The following is a 25,701-nucleotide window of genomic DNA, read 5'->3' as shown; positions in this document are numbered from 1 at the left end:
AGTCAGACTCAACTTGTCCAAGGCCACATGGCTACTAAGTGACAGATCAGAATTTGAACCCAGGGATGTCTAGCTCCAAAATCTGTTTCTTCCAAAACAACATAGGGCAAATAATTGGCCCATGGTCCAATCTCGTTCTCAGCTTGGGAGCGGTGAGAAGGAAGACTTGAAGGCCTGCTTCGTCCGTGGTAGATAGGAGAGTGCAATCATTAAAAAAAAAATGACTGTGCTAGTAATTTGACAGTGGTTTTATACTTCCATAAAATGAAAACAGAATGTCTGTTTTTAAAAGGTTCCACTGTAAAACCATATGAAATTGCAACCAATTTTGTTTTTTATTATTTTAAAAAAATAAATACAAATAAATGGAACTCAGAAGGCTTGTCAACAAATACAATGAATCAGATGTTCAGTGTTCACCCACCTTGTAGAAGCGTCATCAACATTTATTTGGAAAGAGTATCATACAAAGGCTTACACCATATAACAACATAGCATAAAGGGACAGAGGTGGAGATCATTAATGATTTTAATTATTTTAAGGTCCATTAAAATTAGAGAAATATCAAAGCACCCACAATGTTAAGGGTTTATTACTACAGCATTTTAGGGTTTACTAGTTCATACTTTTCAATCACAGCAAGTTATTAGCAGTGAAGGGATGAACCCTCTTAAGAGGATTTTTTTAATTTCAATGATAGGGTGTTATGGACAAGACAACCTAAGTTAAAAAAAAATTAGTAGCAAGCGCTAGTTGGGTTAATCAGTTAAAGACAAACTGTGCCCATAGGAAGCTAAATGAAAAAGCAACAGTAAAGCTTACAGAACTTAGCTCGTACAATTTGCCTTGAAGGCGGAAGATTGGTTCCCTGAAATAGCAAAGAATTATATGCTTTAGTTCAGAAAAAAAAAAGTTTTTAAAATAAAGTCTGTTATTACCTCTTCTTTCAAAACAATGGAAGAGCAATCTAGAGCAGAGGTTTCAATTTGTTCAATAATTGTACCTCTGAATAAAAAAAAAAAAGAACCAAAACTATAACGTCATCATTGTTTTGACTTGAAAAGAAATAACAATGCAAAATATTCATTATCACATAAAACACGAAAGAGACAGAAAACTGCCGGTAGTTAACGCAATCTCCGGAGAGCGCTGTTAGTCTGAAACAGTGGGTCAGCCGTTAACGCAAAGCTAGAAAGATCAGATCTTCGGAGGAATGAACACCGTTATCAAGCAGCAGAAATTTGGGGTGGCAGCGGTGAGATGTGGCAGCTGCCTTCTCTCAGTGAGCTGTCCCTTCACTGTTACCAAGCTGTGCAAACGTGTGAACTAGTCGGCAGCATCAGAAAGCTCATGCAGCTACTCACCATCTTTTAACCTTGACCTGACTCGTGGACTTATTGTTAAATCAAGTTCACTGGCAACGCAAGCAAGCAAAGTAAGACACGAGGAGTCAAATTTGAAAAGCGGAGCAAAGAGCAAGAAAAGTTACTGAAACTAAATCAATAGGGTTAACTGCAGAATGAAGCCAAAAGAAAAAAAATACAATTTGCTCTAAAAACTTTAAAAAGCCAAAACAAAACAAAATGGAAAGCTGCCTTTCCAACAAAAAATGTGCACGTGATTAATTTGCATTAAAAAAGAGTCAATCAAGCGAAAACTCTTTGGGGCATGCATGCGCTGGTTCTTTGAAGCGGTTCCTACCTGGTTTCCAATGGTGTTTTTCTTGTGGACCTGGCTGCTCCTCTGCTGAGCACTGAGAAAAGCAAAGGAGAGCCACACTGAAGAAACGTGTGATTGTCTCTCTTTTTTTTTTTCTAAACAAGTAACAGATACTAACATACACACAGGCTTTATAAACATGATCAACAACCGAGGCAATGCTAACATCAAAAATCCAGGTCACACCCTAGCTGATTGGCTCAGCGGTATAGCATCGGCCCGGTATGTGGAAGTCCCTGGTTTGATTCCCGGCCAGGGCACACAGAAGAGGCACCCATCTGCTTCTCCACCCCTCCCCCTCTCCTTTCTCTCTATCTCTCTCTTCCTCTCCTGCAGCCAAGGCTCCATTGGAGCAAAAGTTGGCCTGGGCACTGAGGATAGCTCCATGGCCTCCGTCTCAGGTGCTAGAATGGCTCCAGTTGCAATGGGGCAATGCCCCAGATGGGCAGAGCATCACCCCTTGGTGGGCATGCTGGGTGGATCCTGGTAGGGTGTATGCGGGAGTCTGAGTGCCTCCCCCTGCTTCTCACTTTGGAAAAATACAAAAAAAAAAAAATCCAGGTCAGTTTAATTCTGGAAGAAAAACCAACTCAGTGGAACTCCTAATCCCAATTAACAGCCACAAACCAAAAACGCAGTCACACCCCAAGGAGAAAAGGGCTGCTGCGTTGTTAACCATGAGCAGAGGTGGCACTCGGGATGTCCTGCGGGTGCAGGAACGGTTGTGCTGGAAACGGACAGTTATGGTGTTAAGTCTATGCCATGTTCCAAGTGCTTTACAGATACTAGTGATTTTAATTTATTTTCCCATGATATAGTTGCAACTATTCTTTTTGTTTTTGTTTCTTTTGGATGGAGAGAAACAGTAGCTGAATGGATTTCCCAAAGTGACTCGGCTAATAAATGGTTGTACCAAATAGTTTGACTCCAGATCCCAAAGTCTTTGTGACCAGGTTGGACTTGTCTCCTCAACTCTTGACTCACACACATTTTTGACAATTCAACATCTCCACTTGGATGTCTAACGGGCTCCTCAAACTTAATATTCTACAATAGAACTCCACCCACAGTCTTTTTTTTTTTTTTTTTGTATTTTTCTGAAGTTGGAAACGGGGAGGCAGTCAGACAGACTCCCGCATGCGCCTGACGGGGATCCACCTGGCAAGCCCACCAGGGGGCGATGCTCTGCCCATCTGGGGTGTCGCTCTGATGCAACCAGAGCCATTCTAGCTCCTGAGGCAGAGACCACAGAGCCATCCTCAGTACCCAGGCCAACTTTGCTCCAATGGAGCCATGGCTGCAGGAGGGGAAGAGAGAGACAGAGAGGAAGGAGAGGGGGAGGGGTGGAGAAGCAGATGGGCGCTTCTCCTGTGTGCCCTGGCTGGGAATCGAATCCGGGACTCCTGCATGCCAGGCCGACGCTCTACCACTGAGCCAACAGGCCAGGGCCCTCCACCCATAGTCTTCTCCTTCTTTTTTTAAAATTTTATTTATTTTTTTATTTATAGAAACTGGGGAGAGAGAGAAAGGTGGGGAGGGGGGCAGAGTGGGAAACATCAACTCATAGTAGTTGTTTCTTGTATATGCCTTGACCAGGCAAGCCCAGGGCTTTGAACCAGCGACCTCAGAGATCCAGGTTGATGCTTTATCCACTGTGCCACCACAGGTCAGGCCAGTCTTCCCTTTCCTAAATCTGTATTTCCATGTGCTTAAGCCCAAATCCTTGCTTCCTCTTTCTCTAACACTTGACATCTAGTCATCAGCAAGTGCTACTAGTGCTACCCCTTCCAATGTATTTAAAACTCAACATCTTCTCCCCACTTCCAATGTGACCGCCTTGGTCCATGCCGCCATGATCGCTCCCTACACTCTTGCTATATCTTCCTCTCTGGTCTCTGCTCCCACAGCAGTCCCCCAACGTCTGTTCTCAACCTAGAAACCAGAGTGGTCCTCTCTAAAGGGGGACCCTCTCACATTTTTGCTCAAAACTCTACTGCCATGCAACACCATCCCGATGAAAGTCAAAGTCCTTCGATGGTCCACGAGGCTCTGTTCGACGGACCCCCACCCTCTGTTTCTTCGACTCCTCTCCACCTCGTTCACTGGAGTCATCGGAGAGGTCCAGCCACACCAATCGCTTTTTTTTCTTTGCTCAACCCCACCTGCCCACCTCAAAACGCCTGTGCTAGCAGCTCCCTCTCCGTGGACTCCACTTTCACAGAGGACCACGGCTCCTGACATCACCTCCTTCGAGTCTTTGTTCAAGTTTATCTTTTCAGTGACATCTGCTGTGACCACTCTTCAAAACTGTGTGTCTCCCTTCTTCCAAGACTCTCATTCCCTTGACACTGCACAATTTTTCCCTATGGCATTTTTCACCTTCAAACATACTATATAGTTCACTGATGTTTTGTGTGTGTGTTGTCTATCTCCCTCCATTATTAGAATGTCAGTTTCATTCACTGCACGACTCCCAGTGCCTAGAAGCTACCTGGCATACACTGGGATTGGCTTCTGTTGATGAAAAAGCCCAGTGAGGTCAATACCATTATAATATGACTCACAGGGGTTAAGAGCCAGAGATGACCCCACCGATTTAACCCCACAGCCCACATGTTTAGGCACTACGCTACTTGATCTTTCAAAAGAATTAAGGCTTTCTTTGGGTGACTCTATGAGTAAATACATCGATCAATATCAGAAAACACAACTCATTTTTGGTTACTGTGGGGAGACTTGTGGTACTGAACCCTCTCACTGGCGGTTTCATAGTTTATAAAAAGCTGTTTTGGAGATCGATGAAATAGTCTAAAACAGAGAAAAAGGCAAAGTCATGAATCAGCTGCTTATAAAGTGATGGGATAGCATGGTGCAGTGGCACACTGGGGATGGCGCCACTCTTAGAACAGTTGTTCAAAATAGCAGTCTTTCGTGATCGCCCGTGATGCGTGTAAGCTGCTTCCCTTTGCTCACACTGGTGAAAGCCCGTATTCTGCCGTCCAGTGGGGGTGGGGGAGGGGTGGGTGGTGAGAAGCTGTGCTGTCTTTAATTACTAAAGATGCTTTGTGTGTGTTTTTGTTTTCTCATTGGCTCATTTTAGGGTTTTAGCTTATTTCTTCTTTCCTCTTTTTTCGTTATTTTTCGAGGTTTTAGTTCAATGCTCAAGTCTTAATCACTATGAACATCAGTCATCTCTCTTCAACCATGTCTCTACATAATCCCAACCTATGTTACCCCGGGCTCTGCGGCGAGGCTGTGTCCAAGGCCAGGGGTCAGATGCGCTCACCGCGCCCTGAAGCAAGGAGCGCGTCTAAAGCACTGGCCTGCCCGGGCCACCGGACTTCCCACGCTTTCTCTTTCCCGAGAGCCTTCCCATCTTCCAGGAAGAAATGAGAAAGCGGCTAATGTAATGTGATTAGGCCTTCTTCCTGGGGAGGCTCACCTCTTCCAAGTACCATAACTGTGTGTAGAGTTTGTTTTTAAATAAATCACTGACTTGTAGTGATAACTCCAAACCTATGACCGACCCAAACATTGGGAACCCTTGCATTACATGTAGGCTCCCTTAAAATCACACGAGAGAAAAAGAGCAGGGTATAAAGCAAAAGACACAGATTCTTGATGAGTCCTTCTGCCATCAGAGGCTGAGTATGACCTACATGTACCTCCGCTTCTTAGCTGTGAAGTGAGTGTGTATGTGTGTGCATGTGTTAAAAGACAAGAGACCAGAGGTCAGGAACCGGACAAGCTATTCTTAGGATTTTTTTTTAGAACCAAGATGTCTTAAGATGCAGTTACTCTCAGAGGCTTCTGAGCTATACCAGGGCAAGGTACTTCCCACCGACAGAATTTGTGTCTACTAAATAATACATATTTAGGATCTACCATTTGAAGGACGATACAGAAACTGATTTCACAGCCAACCTCAAATATTAGTGTTAGAACAAACACCAAATTACCTACACTTGCCATCTAAAGAGTACTCTTTCTGCAGCAACTGGCCCCATGAATCCAAAGGTGCTATTAACAGATTTAGGTACATGAGGTTACTCCATCAATAACATCATAAAAAAAGAGACTGCCTCAGGAGAAAACATCCATTATCATAATTCTTGTGTATGCAGCGATAACTGAACTAAAAGTATTTCAAAATATTTAGAAATGCCTTCATGGGAAATCACGTAAGGACCTGCAAGTACAATATATGTGAGCCTTGGGACAGAATCTCGGTCGTAGCTACTAAACTGCTTATCTCTGCAACACTATAACACAGACCGACGTGTAATGTGTTCACCTGACATACGTCAAAATATGGTAGGGCACCAGCTATCTGAAGCTATAAACACATGATGACCTTGTGTTTAGGGCTGGTCCTTGTAATCAGATGCCTACAGCTTATCTGGTGTGGGTGGCAGGATACACACACAAAACACGACAAGGGAAGAATAAGTTCTGTCAGAGTAAACATGTGAGGATGCAATACAAAGCCCCTCCCCAAAGTACTTGTTTCCTGTGTGGGCTATAATTACCCCCCCCAGCTTCTTATTATGCGTGTATGTTTGTTGTTAATCGTATAAATCCCTACTGCAAACAAGTCACTGCGGAAGCTTTCCAGAAGCCAAATTAGGTTTATTAGTTTAATGTTCAGAGACATAATGATTTTAAAAGTATATAACAAGAGGTTTCAATTTTTGTAAATATAAGAGCACACTGGAAGACATTCAAAGAAAAAGAAATCCATGTTACCACTTAGCTCAATTTTTTTTTACATATTTGTTCCTGTCCTTTTCCATGTGTACATACAATAAAAGATTCAAATAACAGGAGGGTGTGCCTAGGGGCGTGTGACTGTGTACCAAATGAATCCTATGCATAGGCATTGCTCTGACTGTTCAGAGACAAACAAAAAGAGGTTGTTTTGGTCTGATATGACCTGAAGTTTTCACAGAAAGCTTGAAGAAAAGTAAAATTTTAATTGTGGAAGACAGCCAAGTGCATTCCAAGGGAATGGTGTAGGATTAGCAAAGCCAGGAGGTCGAAAAACAAGGTGTATAGGAAAGTTGTGGAAAGTAAAACTATTATGGCAAAATTATATAATCGCAGGCTCAGGTTTATCAATGACCTTAAAAGCCATCTAGTACAATGACTGGATATAAGGGCCAATTTTGGAGAACTTGGCTGTTATAGTAGAGGCAGCAAAAAGTATTCAAAGCCAGCAAGTGGCATGATCAAAGCAGTGTTTTAGTAAAAATTACCTCCCTGCAACGGGTAGCACTGACTCCGAGGCAGGGGCGACAGAGAGCAGGCAGCCTGGGCCCCCTCCTTCCGACTGCCGATGTCCGGCCTAGCCTTCACAGTCCAATCAGGTACCACTTCCGGATGGTGCCTTCTTAGAAACCTCCAGTTATCTCTCCTTCCCACGAACTCCCAAAGATCTTGGTCTGTGCCTGCATTAAGTACACAGGACCATGTCAGGCCAGTCTTTCACCCCTCTCCCACCATGTCTGCCCCCTGCTGGCCAGCGGTGTGCTGTGTGAACCTGAGCATCTCTAACCTCTCTCGCCACTGACATTACGTAGCACAGTGTTGGCAGAAGAAGTGAGTAGGTGAGTGAGAGGTGAGTTCCCTACGGAGCCTTGGAAACCACACTAAGGAGTTTCAACTCGATCCTGAAAATGACAGGGAATGCCAGGGAATGCCAGGGACAGTGATAAAGAATGTGACAACAGGCAGGAAGCCTTGTAGTAACCCAAGCAAGAGAAGAGCAGAGGTAGGGCAGCAGTGACCCGCAGGGCACCCTGCGAAAAAGGCCAACGATGATAGGATTAGACAACTTCAAAAGCTATCAGAAGTGGAATCAAACGGACTTGGTAAAGACGGTGGGAAACAAAGGTGGGGAGGAGTCATGGATGACAGGCGGGCTTCTGGTCTGAGCAACTGGAATAAACCTAAGAAAGAAGGGAGAAACAGGGGACCACAGGGGCTCATTGAAACAAAGGGGTGTGTACACACACACACACACACACACACACACACACACACACTTGTATCTCCCAACAAGAAGTAGTCCATGGAGTCCAACTCAGAACTCAGAACTTTCCTTTGGATTAACTGTTTCGTCCTGGACAAAAGTAGTCTGAGCACAGTGGTTGGGGGAAACGAGACTGCCTAGCAGCAGGGTCAAGGGGGAGTGACCAGAAGAGAAAGGAGAACGGAGGAGGAGCACAAACGCTAAGCCAACCCAAGGAGGGCCCCGCCCCGACGCACCACGGCAACAGGGCCCCTCAGAGACACAGGCTTCACAGCGAACAGCAGCTGCGCCTCCTCTCATCACGCTTGGTCTGCAGAGGACACTTAGAATTCCAGGAAACTTCAGCAGCAGCCACAACAGAGACAATAAGAGCCAATGGCAACCTACAGGCTAAGGCTTAGGAGGGACAGCCTCAGCATTTGTCCACTAGTGGCAGAGGGTTTATAGGGTGGACTGTTCGTTCCTGAACCTCACGGCTTGTTCAGCAGTGGCTGACAGCGTTACCTCCTTCTGTGCCTGTAGCACCACTGTTGTCACCACCACGTGGTCAGCTAAGGAGGGCCCACTAATGAAGTACCCTGAGCAAAGGGCTGGGCCCTCCATACTCCATACTCCTCAAGTGTGTGCTGTCCAGTACAGTAGCAGACAGCCAGATGCCGCTATTGAAATTCAAACTTTAATTCATTAAAGCATTATTTCCTCTGCATCACTCCCTCTGTCTCCCTAGCCACCGCTCTGCTCCTTAACAGTCACACGTGGCCACCGTGCTGAACAGCACAGAATAAAAAATAACTTCTATCTCTCAGGAAGTTCATTGGAGAGCTCCGCTCTAGAGTGGAAAAGTTCTTCTAGAATGCTCGTTTATTACCCCGGAAGTATCAGAAACACTGACTGAGAGTCCCCGGAGTGCGGCTTATCATAGGCAGGCCTGGCTGCTCCAATCAGAGCAAAGCTGTAGACGGCAGCGACATTCCACCGGCAGGGTCCTTGGTGAGGTCTTGGGCTGAACACTGTGCAAGCCAACAGTCCACACTTGGGGCCCTATGAAAGAAGCATGACTCATCGCCTGAGATTCATTTTTAAGAATGAAGATAAGAGTTCAAAATAACAGCCTTGAGCATGAAAAAGAACAGCAGAAGTCCACTTTTTTTTTAAATGGTGCTTGGAACACTGGAATGTATACTTCAGCTAAAGGGTGGCATTCGGGATGTCCCTGCAAGTTGCTCAACCCTGTATTTCTACCTGGTAAGAAGCCCAGTCAGCTACGCACCATGTAATTGTTCAACTTGCATATGAGTCCAAAGGAAGATCCAGTTATAATCTAAGACCCTAGGTGTTGGTTCCAGAAAAGAGAGGATGTTCTCACATAAGAACAGAAACTGGAAACACTGTTAGAGAATAGAATACGAGTACACATTGTGGAGAAACACAGGAAGAATGTGAAGGACCGCCCTGGGATTTAGCGCCGAGGTTCACATACACTGCTTTTCGTCACATGGCAGCAGGAAAGAGGTATCAGGGGTGTCACAACCCACAGAATTTCCATGGTGCTCATGTAACAAACACTGAACTCAGTACCCTGCACCGTGTCCGCTGTGAGAAAACAGGTGCTGAGACCTCCTCAGCGGACTTAAAACCAGACCTTCGTCTGACGCTTGTGTCAGAGAGATTATTACTCTATCGGTTCCTAGCTGGAGCCCCAAATGCTCGTCAGCTACTGGACTGCAGACATCTGAGGAGGCGAGTTCTGCCCATGGGACAAAGGAGGAAGGGTGTGAGAACTTGAAAATTCACCTCCCCAGGCATCTGGCTAACAAGCTTGCCTTTAGCCAAAGAGCAGGATTACAGAGAGAGGAAAAAGTAAATGGAGGAACATTTGGAGTAGCTCTTCTTTTCTTAAATAATGAAAACTAGTTACATATATACAGTGTGTCCATAAAGTCATGGTGCACTTTTGACCCGTCAAAGGAAAGCAACAAAAGACGATAGAAATGTGAAATCTGCACCAAATAAAAGGAAAACTCTCCCAGTTTCATATCTATTCAGTGCAGTTCGATGTGGACTCACACACAGATTTTTTTTTTCTGAAGTTGGAAACGGGGAGGCAGTCAGACAGATTCCCGCATGCGCCCGACTGGGATCCACCCAGCATGTTCACCAGGGGGCGATGCTCTGCCCATCTAGGGCGTCGCTCTGCCACAATCAGAGCCATTCTAGCGCCTGAGGCAGAGGCCATAGAGCCATTCTCAGCACCTGGGCAAACCTTGCTCCAATGGAGCCTCAGCTGCGGGAGGTGAAGAGAGAGACAGAGAGGAAGGAGAGGGGGAGGGGTAGAGAAGCAGATGGGTGCTTCTCCTGTGTGCCCTGGCTGGGAATCGAACCCGGGACTCCCGCACGCCAGGTCGACGCTCTACCACTGAGCTAACCTGCCAGGGCCAACACACAGATATTTTAGGGCTCCTTAGGTAGCTATGCCGTATAGCCTCTACAGACTCATCACTGACTGATGGCCTACCAGAACGGGGTTTCTCCACCAAATTGCTGGTTTCCTTCAACTGCTTATCCCACTGAGTAATGTTATTCCTATGTGGTGGCACTTCATTATAAACGCGCCGATATTCATGTTGCACTTTGGTCACAGATTCAAATTTGAGCCACAGAACACACTGAACTTTCCTCTGTACCATCCACTTCTCGACTGGCATGGCCATGGGCTGCTCCGCCATATACACAGTGTGATGTCATCATCTACACATGCGCACATGCTGCCCCATCATCCTACAGAAACTGGGAGGGTTTTCCTTTTATTTGGTGCAGATTTCACATTTCTATCGTCTTTTGTTGCTTTCCTGTGACTGGTCAAAAGTGCACCATAGCCTTGGCCGGTTGGCTCAGCGGTAGAGCGTCGGCCTGGCGTGCAGGGGACCCGGGTTCGATTCCCGGCCAGGGCACATAGGAGAAGCGCCCATTTGCTTCTCCACCCCCGCCCCCCTCCTTCCTCTCTGTCTCTCTCTTCCTCTCCCGCAGCCAAGGCTCCATTGGAGCAAAGATGGCCCGGGCGCTAGGGATGGCTCCTTGGCCTCTGCCCCAGGCGCTAGAGTGGCTCTGGTCGCAGCAGAGCGATGCCCCGGAGGGGCAGAGCATCGCCCCCTGGTGGGAGTGCCGGGTGGATCCCGGTCGGGCGCATGCGGGAGTCTGTCTGACTGTCTCTCCCCGTTTCCAGCTTCAGAAAAATACAAAACAAAAACAAAAACAAAAAAAGTGCACCATGACTTTACAGACATACTGTATATATAAAAGTAGAACGTAGGTTGTACTTTTTTAAACAAGGAACAATGATGAATTAAAATCCTTAAGTCATGAGGAAAGTTGAGATTTTCTTCTGGGAGACCGGACTTTTAGGTTCAGAAACTCTATTACAGTTGAACAATCAAGTTTTCAGGATTCAGGAAATTCCAAAGCAAGCCAGCAGCCCTAACTTGGACCCGTGACACATGGTACATATTTTATAGTCCGTGTTTGACAAATAGCTAGGAGATGGAAAAAAAAGTTCCACAAATTCAATATGGCAGAATAAATTCTCTTGCAGACAGAAGAATTTCAAGCTGCTCTGAGCACTGCTCTGAGAATTCCTATTTAGCACTTTGTTTTCCTTTTTAACCATTTTTTCGAACAAAAAGGCATCCCAGTTGGAAAAAAGATATGTGTGTAAAATACTATGTACCTCACCATCCCATAAACTTGAAAAGTGGTCCCTCCCCCCCATTTTGACTAAAATTTTCTAAAAAAATTTCATGAAACAAATTCTTGTTCTTCTCCACTTGAGACCTGAAGTTCCTATCTCTGGTTAAGGATACTTACATAATTGTCTTCAAATAGGGCTTCACTCTCTTCCTGGATGGAAACAGCACTCCTGCCAACTTTAAAATCCATTGCTACGACCATACTTTTTAAATTTATTTTTAAAAGCACAAAAAATAACACAACCCCACAAACGTTTCAAAATGCATGCGTCTTCACCTCCGTAATTATCCCATGTCAGGCCTAAAATCACTCGAGTGAGCGGATGGATAGAAGGTACGCTGACCTCTGAGTCTTGGACAGAGTGATCACGTTCAGAGGGGGTACTGAGATCTGAAAATGCTCTGGGGGCAAGCCTGCTCCCATCGCTATCAACGTCACAACAGAGTAAAATGGTGCGTCTAGTAGGCAAACTCCTCCGTGCCTGTGTATTGGTGTTGAGTGTCTCTGTGTGTGTCTCTGAATGTTACTGTGTACCTGTAAGTGTGTCTGTGCCTCTACTGTCTGTGCGTGTTTGTGAGTGTGCGTGTGTCTGTATGTGCCTGTGTATGAGTGCATAATATACACAACACTTTCTCACTTTCCCAGTCTACACCACAGTTCCCAAAGGCAGTCTCAAAACACTTCATTAACTTGATCTCCCGACAGTCGTGAAAGTATCCGATCAGGGATGATTTATTATCCCACTTGGCAGAGCAGTAAACTGAGCCACAGAGAGGCCAAATGACTTGCCAAAAATACCCCAGAGCTTATAGGGGCAAACCTGGAGAAAAGATCGGGATGCAACCCAGACCAGACACACCCCTTCGGGAAGGAAGTTTAGGTGTGAAGTTTCACCTCCATGTGAAATGCACAAAACTGCTGGGTTTCTAAAGCAGTTGGAACAATGCTTCCTTTCTCTCCCCCAATCTTCGAACAATGCTTCCTTTCTCTTCCCCAGTATCCTAATAGTTCCTCCTCCATCTCAGGGCTGGGGGAGGGGGGGGGCGGCACCTGGACGTCAGAGGGGCCCCAAGAGGCAGTGTTTGAGAGTGTTTACATTTGCAGAACTATATGCCTTTGAAAACCTAGTGAGTATAATAGTGTAGCCCGACAGCTTCTGAGGTAGAAAATACTGCAATTTACTGGGAAAAGTAAACTCTGGATCATTTATCTTTAAAAAGAAATAAACGAGTAATCAAGGAGAAAAGTGTTTCAGGAAGAGTCCAGGGAGAAATTTAAACTGTAGCCTTGGTTACAAAACGTGTTTAAAACTTGAAGTTTCCCAAACCCAATGATGACTTTTCCTACATTTTCTCCTTGGCCCCGGGGAGACCACGGCATGGCAACATGGAAACATCCCTTTCCCTGTGAAGGTCAGTGTCAAGTTCATGTCCATGTCTACCGGTTTTATTCATTTATTGTGAATAAAGATCCCCTCTAAAGACAGCGTTCCTGCTCTTTAATGAGGATTTGTTTTTCTTTCTGATTCAAGAAAGCAAGTGAAGGAAATAGACTATGTCAACTTAAAATGCTACATTGTTTCTTTGTACTTTTCAATTACTAGGCAAACTCCTAAAAGATTAAAAATAATACTCTTTTCTTTCTTTTTCTTATATCCCCCCTCCACCCCCAAGAACAGAGCTTGGCACAGGCCACATGGAGGTGACGGATGGTGCCAGATGCCAGGCAGGAATTCAGCCCCCACTTCCAGGCCCAGGGACAGAGAGAAGCCCGGAGTCTGGGTTTCCCACCATGGGTGCTTCTGCAGGAGGGAGCGAGCACTGAGCAGGGAGCCATGGGGCGGGGGGGGGGGGGGGGGGGGGGGGGGGGGAGGCGAGCCTGTGTGTAATGTCTGGGGAGCAAACCCCCTTCTAGAAGCTGGAGAGACCAGTGTGGCTAGAAAGACAACTGGCCATAGAAACACATTTAATATCAAGTTCTAACAACTCTACACACGGGTAACAGGTTTGAGTCAGTAGCAGCCATTGGACTTAAAAAATACGTGCGTGCCGTTGGTGGGGCCATCACAGCTGCAGCCAAGTCTACGAAGAGACCGTGTTCTGTTGGAGAACAGGGCCTCTCCTGCCTGCAATGTGTCTCTGAATTCCTCGGGCCAGGGCTCAGCTTTGCTCACGTGATTTATATTCTGTTTCTTCTAAGTCAGAGCTGGTGATTAATTAGTTTTACATGTTTTTGTGTTCTATTTTTCATTTGTCCCTGGCTCTGGCATATGCAGGTCATGGAATGCTTACACGGGCCCCTTTATTTTCTATAATAAAGAGACTGCAGTATATATTATATACTTTAAGTTGGAACCATTTACGAGCCTCAAATCAGTTAGAATCAAAATTCCTTAAGACAAAATCTGGTTCTGCTATAGGGCAGGAGGAAATGGTGGATGCGGGGTCCTGAAAAGGCTAGACAATGAGTAAGCGGCCCCAGAAAATCCAAGCATGATGTCTGCATAGTAAGAACTGTGCCTAGTGATAGAATATTAGAATACAACAAAACATGTGTAAGATTAAATAGCAACATGGAGATGAGCTTATGTGAGATACATGTTATAGAAAAGAGATTACAAAGGACAGTTTCTTAAAAAAAAATAGTCCTCTATACTCTAATGGTGGGATGTTGAACTAGCTGTTTCCTGTGAATGGCACGTGATATTTCAAATTTATGTGAGAAGCTGTTCCTAAACATATTTTAAATGGGCGTCCTTTGCTGCTTATCTGTGGGAGTTTAAGTACAAAATGCAGATCGTCATCTAAAATCCACGAGTCTCTAAGACCCAGGGGACTTCACGGGCTGCACAGATGAGGAGGCAACTACTTTCTGGAGGGAGCGTGGCCCCACAGGGCCCACCTCCTATCCTACCCAGGTCTGCTCAGAGTTAACCCTGACACCAAATGCGCTCTCAAAAGGGAGCGGGGTTGTAGTCGACATTCACACTGTGTGCTCTAGACAAGCCTACGGCGGTGGGGGGAGGGGTGTGCATGCAGCAACCAGGTGTTTCACCTACTTTGCGAAGCCAATGAAGTCCTCGTGGTTGGTGTTGATGTAGGAGACTTGGATGTCAATCAGCAGCAGGACCTGTAAGTCACAGAGAAAGGCTTCCATGAACCTGTCTCAAATGTTCTCAGACACGAAGGCCAGCAACTACCTACAACTGCTCTTTAATTTTTAAGGATGTTGCAGTTAGAATGAAAAGGTACACTTGTTGTGTGTGTGTGTGTTTGTGTGTGTGTGTGTGATTTCATTAAGCTTATAATTTTTACTCTAAATTCAGAAATTGAAAATCTACATGAGGCCCTGGCTGGTGGCTCAGTGGATAGAGCGTCAGCCTGGCGTGCAGACATCCCAGGTTCAATTCCCAGAGCACACATGAGAAGTGACCATCTGTTTCTCCCCCCATTCCTCTCCCCCATCTCTCACTGTTCCCCTCTTGTAGCCAGTGGCTCAATTGGTTCAAGTATGGCCCCAGACGCTTAGGATAGCTCCACTGGTCCAACTGCATCTGCCTCAGGCACTAAAAATAGCTCAGTACTCAAGCATCATCCCCAGAAGGGGTTGCCAATTGGATCCTGGTTGGAGCACATGCAGGAGTCTGTCTCATTATCTCCCCTTTTCCCACTTTAAAAAAGAAAAAAAAATCTACATGAAAAGTCTGATTCCCACAGAAGACGATAGCATATTAGTTGGTAGGCAGGCACTCCTGGCCAACTTAACTCAGAACCTAGAATTATTCTCTTCCTCTAAAATGTGGGCAAAATGTTCAAGAGAAGGACACATGTGCATAAAACAGCGGTTCTCAACCTGTGGGTCGCGACCCCGGCGGGGGTCGAACGACCAAAACACAGAGGTCGCCTAAAGCCAGGGTCGCAACCCACAGATTGAGAACTGCTGGCATAAAAGAACATGTAGCGAGAAGGCCAGAGAGGGGCTGCTCAGAGCTTCCTGCTCCTTTAGACACCATAAATTAGCCACGAAAAAACAATATCACTTCCTGTCTTTCCTCTCCTCTTCTGTCACATTAAGTTCCCTTTAGGTAAGCAGAAGCATCTCGTAGATTAACTCAAAAGGCAATATACAAATAAACAGAAAGCCTTCTTCAGGTCAAAAAACTTCTTCCTCAAAGCAAACACTTCAGTCAGTGCTCTGCTAAAATATCACCTCAAGGGGTGAGGGGGATTCTCTTGGCCCATTCCATCTAAATTAGCATTCTTCTTACCCTCTGTCCTATGACTATAACTTAATTTATTAAGTAAGAGGAGGAGAGATAGTGAGATAGACATTCCCACATGCGCCCTGACCAGGATCCACCCAGCAACCCTTGTCTGGGTCCAATGCTCGAATCAACTGACCTATTTTTAGCACCTGAGGCTGATGCGCTGGGACCAGCTGAGCTATCCTCAGTACGTGGGGCTGACACTTGAATCAATCAAGCCACTGGCTGTGGCAGGGGGAGAGGGAGTGAAGGGGGAGAGGGAGGAGGAGAGAAGCAGGTGGTCGCTTTTCCTGTGTGCCCTGACTGGGAACCAAACCCACATGTCCATACGCCAGGCCGACATTCTATCCACTGGGCCAACTTGCCAGGGCCATCTAACTTAGTTTCCTTCGTAGCACTACCGCTAGCTGACATAGTAAGTTTTTACAAATCAATTTTGCGGACCCCATTAGCTATAGTCACAGCCCCGTCCCAGGGCCTAGACCAGAGCCTGGAACACCGTGTGAATCCAACCAAGATTCGCAAGAAATGAACCGAATATGTGTTCCAGCACATGAAAGCGTACTGATCACATGATGCATCTGGAAGGTCGCTCTGCAGAAAAGATTCTTCAGTAAGAAACAAGACTTGGAGAGACCGAGAGAGTGGGGCAACCAGAAACTATGAGAGAGAACTTTACTACCGAGTTATTAGAAACTGAGTATTTCCACGCTGCTTCCCTACACTGAAGGTGACCGTGGAGCACATGAGAGCATGCATGGTGACAGTTCATTGACCTGGTCTCTATATTGCACTCTATATTGGGTACTTTCTTCAGGAGGATGTCTTCCGTGATCCTCACCCCACACCCTCACCCAGCACCAGGCTGGATCATGTCATTACTCTCCTGTAGCCTATATGTCATACTTCACATATACAGCACCTGACACTTTGTCTTTGTAGCGTTGATCACCAACATCATCAATCACTTGTGCATTTTCTTGGCCGTTTCGCTTCCCTGCAGGACCGCCCACCTCAGGAAGCAGAGATTAGTGTCTTGTCCACTACTCTATCCCCAGAACCTAGCACAACACACACAGCATGTGTGCAGCAAGCACTTGTGGCTATAAAATTCATCACTGTCTCCCAGCTTTGAACAACAGTGTGTTTACCAGAGAACAATGTCTTTCCATGTAAATAGCATGGGACCCACTGTTTCTCACTCAGAGCTATCAGCTCTGAGTTTCTGCTCAACTGGTCATCTCCCCAAATTGTGCTGAGTCGCAAAGACCTCCAAACCCATTCCCACCACCAAACATCAAGTGAGGGCACAGGCACAATCGGGCCAGTAACATCACACTTGCATGAAAAAGTTTCATATCATCAGATACGGTTCTCTTTCTTCTGCTAATGAAGAAAGCGGAAGAGTTTGGAAGAGCAATCTTTACTGGATTATCCATGGCATTACCTCTACTCTCCCTGTAGTAAAGCCACGCTCTGTTAAATGTTCTACTCCCAGATCCATTCAGCCAGGAGTTTGTGTATGAATAAACCGTAATACTGAAACACAAGTACATTGTCTCCACCGTCAAGAGCAAAACATCTACATAATTCTCAGCATTAGCACTGCCTGGGGTTGTCGTGAACGTCCTGCACGTCCTCGCACACTGACTTGGACAGCAGGGTAGGAAAAAGGGGGAAAAAAATAAAAACTATGGCTGTTCTCATTCATATTCTTGGAAACCGAGAGTCTGCGTTCATCCTAGGAAAAGAGCCAGGTCACATATGGGGAATGGTAAGGCAAAGAGTACATTTTTTTCTCCTTTTTTCTTACTTCCTTTTGCACCCACAGTGACTGAATACTTAGTGAAAGAGAAGCCTCCCCTGTTGCAGTCATCACCCACATGGACAATCACTTCAACACGTCACGTCATGTTGGGGAGCACCTGGAGTAACCACAGGCATGCACGATAATCAAAAGATCTTTGTTTAAAAAAATATTGGCCCTGGTCGGTTGGCTTGGTGGTAGAGCATCGGCCTGGCATGTGAATGTCCTGGGTTCAATTCCCGGTCACACCAGAGAAGTGACCATCTGCTTCTCTATCCCTCCCCCTTCTCTCTCTCTTCTCCTCCCACAGCCATGGCTCAACTGGTTCCAGCGAGTTGGCCTTGGGCGCTGAGGATATGAGCAGAGCATCACCCCCCAGGTGGGCTTGCCGGATGGATCCTGGTCGAGGTGCATGCAGGAGTCTGCCTCTCTACCTCCACTCCTCTCATTAAAACAAAACAAAACAAAACAAAAAAAACAAAAAAAAACTCAGAAAGATTTATGGTTTCCCAGAGTTTTAATTTTTCTCCCACAAATCTTCCAGAGCAGAAGTTGGTAATAATTCTACTTTAAAAACAAAAAAAAAAAAACTGTGCCCTGGCTGGTTGGCTCAATGGTAGAGTGTCAAACCGGCGAGTGAAAATCCCAGATTCGATTTTCAGTCAGGGCACAGAGGAGAAATGACTATTTCTCCACCTCTCTCCCTCTCCTTTATTTTCTCTCTCTCTCTCTCTCTCTTCCCCTTCCTGCAGCCAGGCTCAATTGATTCAAGCATGTTGGCTCTAGGCGCTGAGGATGGCTCTGTAAAGCCTCTGCCTCAGGTGCTAAAAATAGCTTGGTTAGGAGCATGGGCCCCAGATGGGTAGAGCATCCGCCTCTGACAGGGGTTGCCAGGTGGATCCCAGCTGGAGCACATGTGGACATGCGGAAGTCTGTCTAAGTCCCCTCCTCTCACTTAAAATAAAATATATAAAATAAAAAATATAAAACTGCAAGAAGATCTCAAAACAGCGCTGGCACAGAGGCCAGCAGATACCCGACCCTGTGACTGGTGACCTCAGGAGCGCACGGAGGGCAGAGCTCAGAGGTGAGCTGCGCATGAACCGATGGATCTACACAGCCAGCGTCAGGCACGCGCCTCTGCCATGCAGAGGCACATCAGAGGTGGCCAGACCAGCTCCCTCTGGTGGCTCATCAGCCCAGGCCACCTGAGATGGTCACTCAGGAGGGGACACCCGCCCCAGCTCTTGCCTCCCTCCTGGGGAATTGGTTAATCAGAACATCAGACTTACAGGGGATGAGAAAAGGTCACCCTTACTCACACCTACTATGTGGCATGGCTCTTTGGGGAAAGCTCAGTAAAATGAAGGATAAAGTAGAGCCACGTGTGGGTTGCTTCACCTCGTCCTCACAAAACACCTCCGAGTTAACTGCCGCCACTGCCCCACTGAAAGGCGGGGAAACGGCCGCATGAAGGCACCCGCTAACTCCTCGGCTTTCACAGAAAGTAAACAGAAAGCTGGACTCGAACTCAGGCCGTCGGGACCCAGAGTCCACAACCCCAGTGACGACGCTATGAAACCAGGAGAAGGTGCCCGATCCCTTGGATATGAACACAAAGGTGACAGTGCTACAACTCTGCCCTCAATAGTTTTTTTAGGGAAGAACAAAGTAGGATATATCATCATTTAACTTTCTAGAATAAAGACACTAATTTAAAATGGCTAGCTCACTGACTGAAGGTCAGGGCACGGTTGACACAGAATTCTGGTTTCTGGGTGCAGCAGCAGCCATGACATTCGATGTAAGGGGAACTTCAGGCCTCAGGGCTCCATGTCTGACCCTAGGCTTGATTTCTCTGGCTCACGAGTTAACGTTAACTTGTTGGTCCCCGCTAAGTCACAAAGCCTGTATTTTCCACTCCTGGCTCTCTGAGGGTGGAAGGTGGAAAACAAGTGAAAACTGCGACTTAATGGTTGATTAGCTTTCAAAGCACAGTGACACACAGGAGTGGCAGTGAACTTCTCAGCTCAAGCAGAGGGCAGGCTGCTCCCAGAGTGGGGCCATCAGCCCCGGCTCTCACCTGGTCCCACCCACTCAGCTCACCCCTGTGGGGTTACAGCTGCACCTGTGTATCTCCCTGTGGTCCGTGTCTACTGCCCCCTCCCCTCCACCTTCCTCCTCTTCCCCAGGGCTCTCTCTTTCCCAGAGAGAACTGGTTTCACCTCGGAACCACAACATCTGGGAATTACAATTTCTAGGAGACTTCAGAGATCCCACAGATCAACATGTCAATGTCACACCTGGGAACACAACAGTCCCCCAAAGTGACTTGACAAGATCACGTCATGACTTTGTGGAGCACACAAGGCTGCAGCCAGGTCCTGGCCTACAGAGCCTCTGCAAACCTCCATTTCCCATTTGGCTGCCTTCTCAGTAACAAGGAGAAACGCCCCCCGAAGATGAAGGTGCTTTTATCTTCGTGCAGGCCTTCCCGTTTCCTAACGAGTGCTTCTCGCTTGAAAATAGTCTCTTGGCTTACCAGAGCTAACTGGGGTTGGAAGGCAAGTTCAAGGTCCCCCCTTACACACCGTGTACTTTTACAAAATAGATAAAAATGTTTAAAAGGGCTGTTCTTAAAAGTGTTTTCTTTGTCAGGGAAAGGTTCCCTGGGTAGGCTGATGAATTGCTTTCTCCATTACCCTCAGAAAAAGAATGTCAGAAAACTGACGATTTTGCAGAACATTTTAGGAATTTATAACTATCCTGGCACCCATCTGTGGGCCCATAAAAGTAAAAAAAACCAAAAAACACCTGACTTAAAGGGGAAAAAAAAATGTGCTGTTTCTGGATTCGTGGTTTTCAAAGGGGGCTGTGTACATGCTAGGGTGCACATGGTCATCTCTGGGGCGCTGAGGGGAAAAAATGGAACTCCGATTACTGCCTTTTAAATTTCACCCTTCTAAAGTCTTTATGTTTGTTTATACTTTTAACACACACAAGATGTTAGCAACACATGGATAAAATTTATAAATAAGGGGAAGTAAACATGTGGTTGTGTTGTCGGTGATTATGTTCCCCATCAGGGATGGGCGACAGTCTCAGACCACCGGACCTCCCCGGGGAGGCCGTCTGCTCCCTGCAAGGACACTGCCCTCCAGGGAAGGCCTCTCCTCACCTGGTCCTTGGTCTTCCCTTCCCGCTCGCGAATGTGGTTAGCCACAATCCTCTCCGTTTCCTGGCACAGTCGGGGGAAGTTTGCCAGCTGTTGGGAAGAACAGATCCGAGTGTTAATACTCCCAACGTGGTACCACAGAGAAGAGAGGCAGAGAGAGATCGTATTGTTTCACAGGAGATGTGCGCTACATCTCCGGAAACAGGAGTGGGATGTTCCAGGGAATGGCAGAGGGGAGAAGAGGCTCATGCTCCCTAAGAGAAAACTTCACTCCAGCAGAGAAATCACCTGCAAAGAAAAGAGGAACCCAGGCTCCATGGGCGGTACAGACCTAGCACGTCATATAAAGAGACGGCATGACTGAGGGGCCCACTGCATGTCAGGCCATATGCTAAGAGCCTCGTGAAATACCTCATTCTAAAAAATCATGACAATCAGCATGATAGATCTTATCATTCACTCCATTTTGTAGAGGAGGCAAACAGAGCACAGAGAGGTCAAGCAACTTTCCCAAGACTGAACAGTTCAAAACTGGTGGATTCGGGAGTCCAACCCAAGTCCTCAGACTCCAGAGCCCAGAGTCTCATCTGTCACTCTCTGGTGAGGATTCATTTCACCACAGAGATCATTTAGTTTTAATTTTCCCCCAACAGATGTGTTTGCAGGTACGTGTTTTTTGGTAAAACTGTAGAAATAATGAATGTTAATTACTTACTCCATCTAAATTACACAGGTGATTGTCCAAAATCTAGTTTGCAGAAGTAAATGAACAAATTATAGTGGTTTCCAATGTGAGGAGGAGAGGGAACAGGATGCTGCGAGGAGGTGTGGAGGGCCCCGACCTAGAAGAGGACTGATCAGCACTGGGGGGACAACTGTGGGGACAAAGACAGCAAGGCACAGGGACTTGTGTGGGGGTGCTGGAGGGTGGGGACAGTGAGCGATAAAAACATGGGGGGACGGTGAGTGGTGAAGACACAGGGGGATGGGGACAGTGAGGACACAAGGAGGTGGGGACAGTGAGGACACAAGGAGGTGGGGACAGTGAGGACACAGGGGGACGGGGACAGTGAGGAGACAGGGGGCGGGGACAGTGAGGACACAGGGGGCGGGGACAGTGAGCGGTAAGGACACGGGGACAGGGACGGTGAGCAATGAGGACAGGGGGACGGGGACGGTGAGCGGTGAGGACACAGGGGGACGGGGAAGGTGAGTGGTGAGGACACAGGGGGACGAGGACAGTGAGGACATGGGGGGATGGGGATGGTGGGGGGATGGGGATGGTGAGCGGAGAAACAAGAAAACGTCAGTGCAGGTAGGGAGGAGGACGTCTTCAGGCAAAGCTGGAAAGGCACGCAGGGCCAGAGGAGGAGAACACAGCATCCCATTGCTGTGTCTAATGGCCGGCTCTCTAATGTACTACTCCAATTCCAGTTCTTCCTAACACACAACGGAGTGTCCTACAGACCCGCACAATGGCATCCGATCAGACATGCGCCCTACGCTCCCTCGGCTCAGTGAGCACAGCCTTTGCTTAGTTTTAGAAGACACTCTGCTCTGACTGCTTGTCATTTGCTCATCTCTCTTCTGTGTCTCTTACTTAAACAACAACCAGGTTCCTCAACTTAAAATAACTTCCATTTGGTCTCTGAGCTTTGGATACTGAATTAAAAGTTTACAGTTGTAGGAAGGTGTTTATGTCATCCAAATTCCAATCACGTACACCAAAATAGCGATCGAAGACACCATCGTTAGACCTTTATTTCTCTATTAATTATTTAAATGTTCTGGTAGGTTGATTTCTATAGGATTAATGTGTGCTCCTAAAAGCATACAAGTATTGACTGCAACCATTTTATATTTTGAAATTCGTTTTACATCAGTCATTCATTGAACAAACACTCATTAGGCCCTGGCTATAGACACACTGTCTGCTCAGTTTACATCAAAGCACCTGATATTAAAAACCCTATCATTGGCCCTGGCCGGTTGGCTCAGCGGTAGAGCGTCGGCCTAGCGTGTGGAGGACCCGGGTTCGATTCCCGGCCAGGGCACACAGGAGAAGCACCCATTTGCTTCTCCACCCCTCCGCCGCGCCTTCCTCTCTGTCTCTCTCTTCCCCTCCCGCAGCCAAGGCTCCATTGGAGCAAAGATGGCCCGGGCGCTGGGGATGGCTCTGTGGCCTCTGCCTCAGGCGCTAGAGTGGCTCTGGTTGCGACATGGTGACGCCCAGGATGGGCAGAGCATTGCTCCCTGGTGGGCAGAGCATCGCCCCATGGTAGGCGTGCCGGGTGGATCCCGGTCGGGCGCATGCGGGAGTCTGTCTGACTGTCTCTCCCTGTTTCCAGCTTCAGAAAAATGCAAAAATAAAAAAAAAATTTTAAAACCTATCATCTCAGCCCTGGCCAGTTGGCTCAGCAGTAGAGCATCAACCCAGTGGATAGAAGTCCTAGGTTCAATTTCTGGTCAGGACACACAGGAGAAGCAATCATCTGCTTCTCCACCTGTCCCCTTCCCCCTTCTCTCTGTCTCTCTTCTCCTCCCACAGCCATGGCTTGATTGGTTAGAGCACATCGGCCCTGGGCACCAAGAATGGCTCCATGCAGCCTCTAATTCAGGTGCTTAAAATTGCTCGGTTGTGAGCATGGCCTCAATGGGTAGAGCACTGGCCCCAGATGGGGGTTGCCGGGTGGAGCTCAGTCAAGGTGTTTGCAGGAGTCTGTCTCTGTATCTCTCTTACTCACACTAATAAATAAATAAATAATTTAAAAACCTTGCCATCTCGAGTGGCAGGTTGACTTTGCAAAAAAGTGTAATGCAAAAAAGTAAATATCTTATAAAAAGCAAGAAAAAAGACAAAGAAATATATGGCCAAACCTGCTCTGGGAAGGCCTCGGAGGATTTCGTGCCTGAATCATGACAGTGAGCTTTCCAGGACAAGCTGGACATCTAGCAAATGGTAAATTACCTCTCAACAGTTTATTTTCCAAATTACGGCGAATATTCTTAAATAACAAGGAAGAGATGATGGAAAACAATGTGACGTAAATGACTTTAGGGGTAAAAACCTTAAATACAGAATTCTAAGGAAAAATTTTAATTGTACATATTCTGAGAGAAAGCTGCAGCACCATACTTTCTGAATAATATAAAAACGTGTTTTAATAAAATCCAATATTTTCAGCGTTATTTTCGGTAATGCTTAATTATTTTGGTGGGACCTCAATATAAAATTTTAATTTGAACTGTGAACCACTTTATCCCTAGAGGGGAAAAAAATCACTTGAAAGACATTTCTATCCAATAAAACAAAAATTACACACTTATTAAATTTATTAACCATTGATTAACCAGATCATGAAAGCCACGGAATTAGGTTTCTTTTGGAACAGGTCTGAGACCAGGCAAGATTTCATACCTTCAGGAGTAACTCATTCAGTGCCTTAAGCTAAGACTCAGGTCATTAGGTAACCATCTGTTCATGGTCCCACAGCAAACCTCACTGAGAAAATGAACTAAAAACCAGAACAGAACTTTTTTATGTACAGGACCAGAGTTGATTGGTCTGGCTGAACTACAGATACGGGCTCTGTTTCGATCAAAAAGCTATAAACTTTTCCATATTAGCCACTCACCCCAAACTGAGTAGCAATAATGATTTCACTGCTCCTAAAAGCACACAACAATTTTGCTCCATTTCTGTGAATTAAAACCTGCCTCCTAAATCCTTAATAATCCTTTAGTTCAGTGGTTCTCAACCTGTGGGTCGCTACCCCGGTGGGGGTCGAACGACCAAAACACAGGGGTCACCTAAAGCCATCGGAAAATACATCTTTATTATACAATACATTTTTAAATAAAATATGTATTTCCGATGGCTTTAGGCGACCCCTGTGTTTTGGTCGTTTGACCCCCACCGGGGTAGCGACCCACAGGTTGAGAACTGCTGCTTTAGTTGTATATAACATAATGTTGCATTTATTCAGGAGATGAAAAAGTACTTACCTGGGCACATTTGTTATTTAAATATATATATGGAAAAAGAGAAGCATTTACAAAGGTGATCGAAGATGAGGAACTATTCTAGTAAAAAAAGAGGTCAAAAAGTTGCACAAGGGTAAATGGGAAAATATTCTACCGAAGGTTCCCTACATTTTCGGAGTGGCGTATGGGAAGTCTCAGAGGACCTAAGTAGAATTGACAGGAAAGGAGGACAGGTCCCTCTTGAGAAAAGCAATCAAAGAGAAAGAAGTACTGTTACCCCTCGTTCTCCAAGTGGACGAACCCCAAATCTCTCAAGCTTGACTCTTTTCAACAACTGGTGGGAGACATGAGGAGGCACATAAGGGGGGAGCTGTGGCATGCTGGTGTGTGCAGCTGTCACAGACCTCTCACACCACTGCTCTAAGCAGAGACATGACAACCCTGGTGTGACCCAGCAAACGCTCTGGCATAGAACCAGAAAGGTCCATCTCGGGTGACGCTAAGACGCAAAGGGAGTCAGGAGAGACAGAACCTGGCTAAGTCATTCAGAAAACACAAGAACAGGAGGCCATCCAGGGTGGGGAGGACACTAGTCAAAATAACACCTGAAGGTGATGATGAGGTTTTCATCTCTTTCCAAGCTTCTCTCTAGTAGACATACAAAGGAGCGGTTAAAAAGGAAAACCAAAACAGAAGGTAAGAGGAAAAGCAGAGGACAAGGTAAATTGTAAATTAAGAATGAACTAGAGGTGGCAAGATGGCGATGGAGTAGGTGGATGTACCAACTTCCACCTCCCAGAACCAAAGTGGATTACAACTTAATTTTAAGAACCATCATCTGGAAAAACCAACTTTGGACTAAACTAAGAGGACTCTTCAACCAAGGAACACTGAAGAAGCCACACTGAGACTGGTAGAAAAAGCAGAAACGCGGAGAGGGCTGCCCAGCTCCCCGGAGTGAACAGCAGCCGGGAGA

General features: G+C 46.4%; 1 protein-coding gene across 4 annotated transcripts in view; it reads right to left on the bottom strand.

The window, feature by feature from the left end:
• Window positions 1-25,701, bottom strand: part of DNM3 (dynamin 3) — a 433,678-nt gene that overhangs the window by 250,440 nt on the left and 157,537 nt on the right. For 3 of the 4 annotated variants that reach the window (XM_066261164.1, XM_066261161.1, XM_066261165.1), the window contains exons 11-14: window positions 20,745-20,831; window positions 14,554-14,624; window positions 1,703-1,754; window positions 840-869 (exon numbers count right to left, since the gene is read on the bottom strand). In XM_066261164.1, coding sequence (XP_066117261.1) covers window positions 840-869; window positions 1,703-1,754; window positions 14,554-14,624; window positions 20,745-20,831 — 240 coding nt within the window. The remainder of the gene's footprint in view (window positions 1-839; window positions 870-1,702; window positions 1,755-14,553; window positions 14,625-20,744; window positions 20,832-25,701) is intronic. The other variant, XM_066261163.1, reaches the window with a different exon arrangement.

Source organism: Saccopteryx bilineata, chromosome 2 (genome assembly GCF_036850765.1).
Source record: "Saccopteryx bilineata isolate mSacBil1 chromosome 2, mSacBil1_pri_phased_curated, whole genome shotgun sequence".
Classification (NCBI taxonomy): Eukaryota; Metazoa; Chordata; class Mammalia; order Chiroptera; family Emballonuridae; genus Saccopteryx; species Saccopteryx bilineata.
This window is presented reverse-complemented; position numbering and strand designations above follow the sequence as displayed.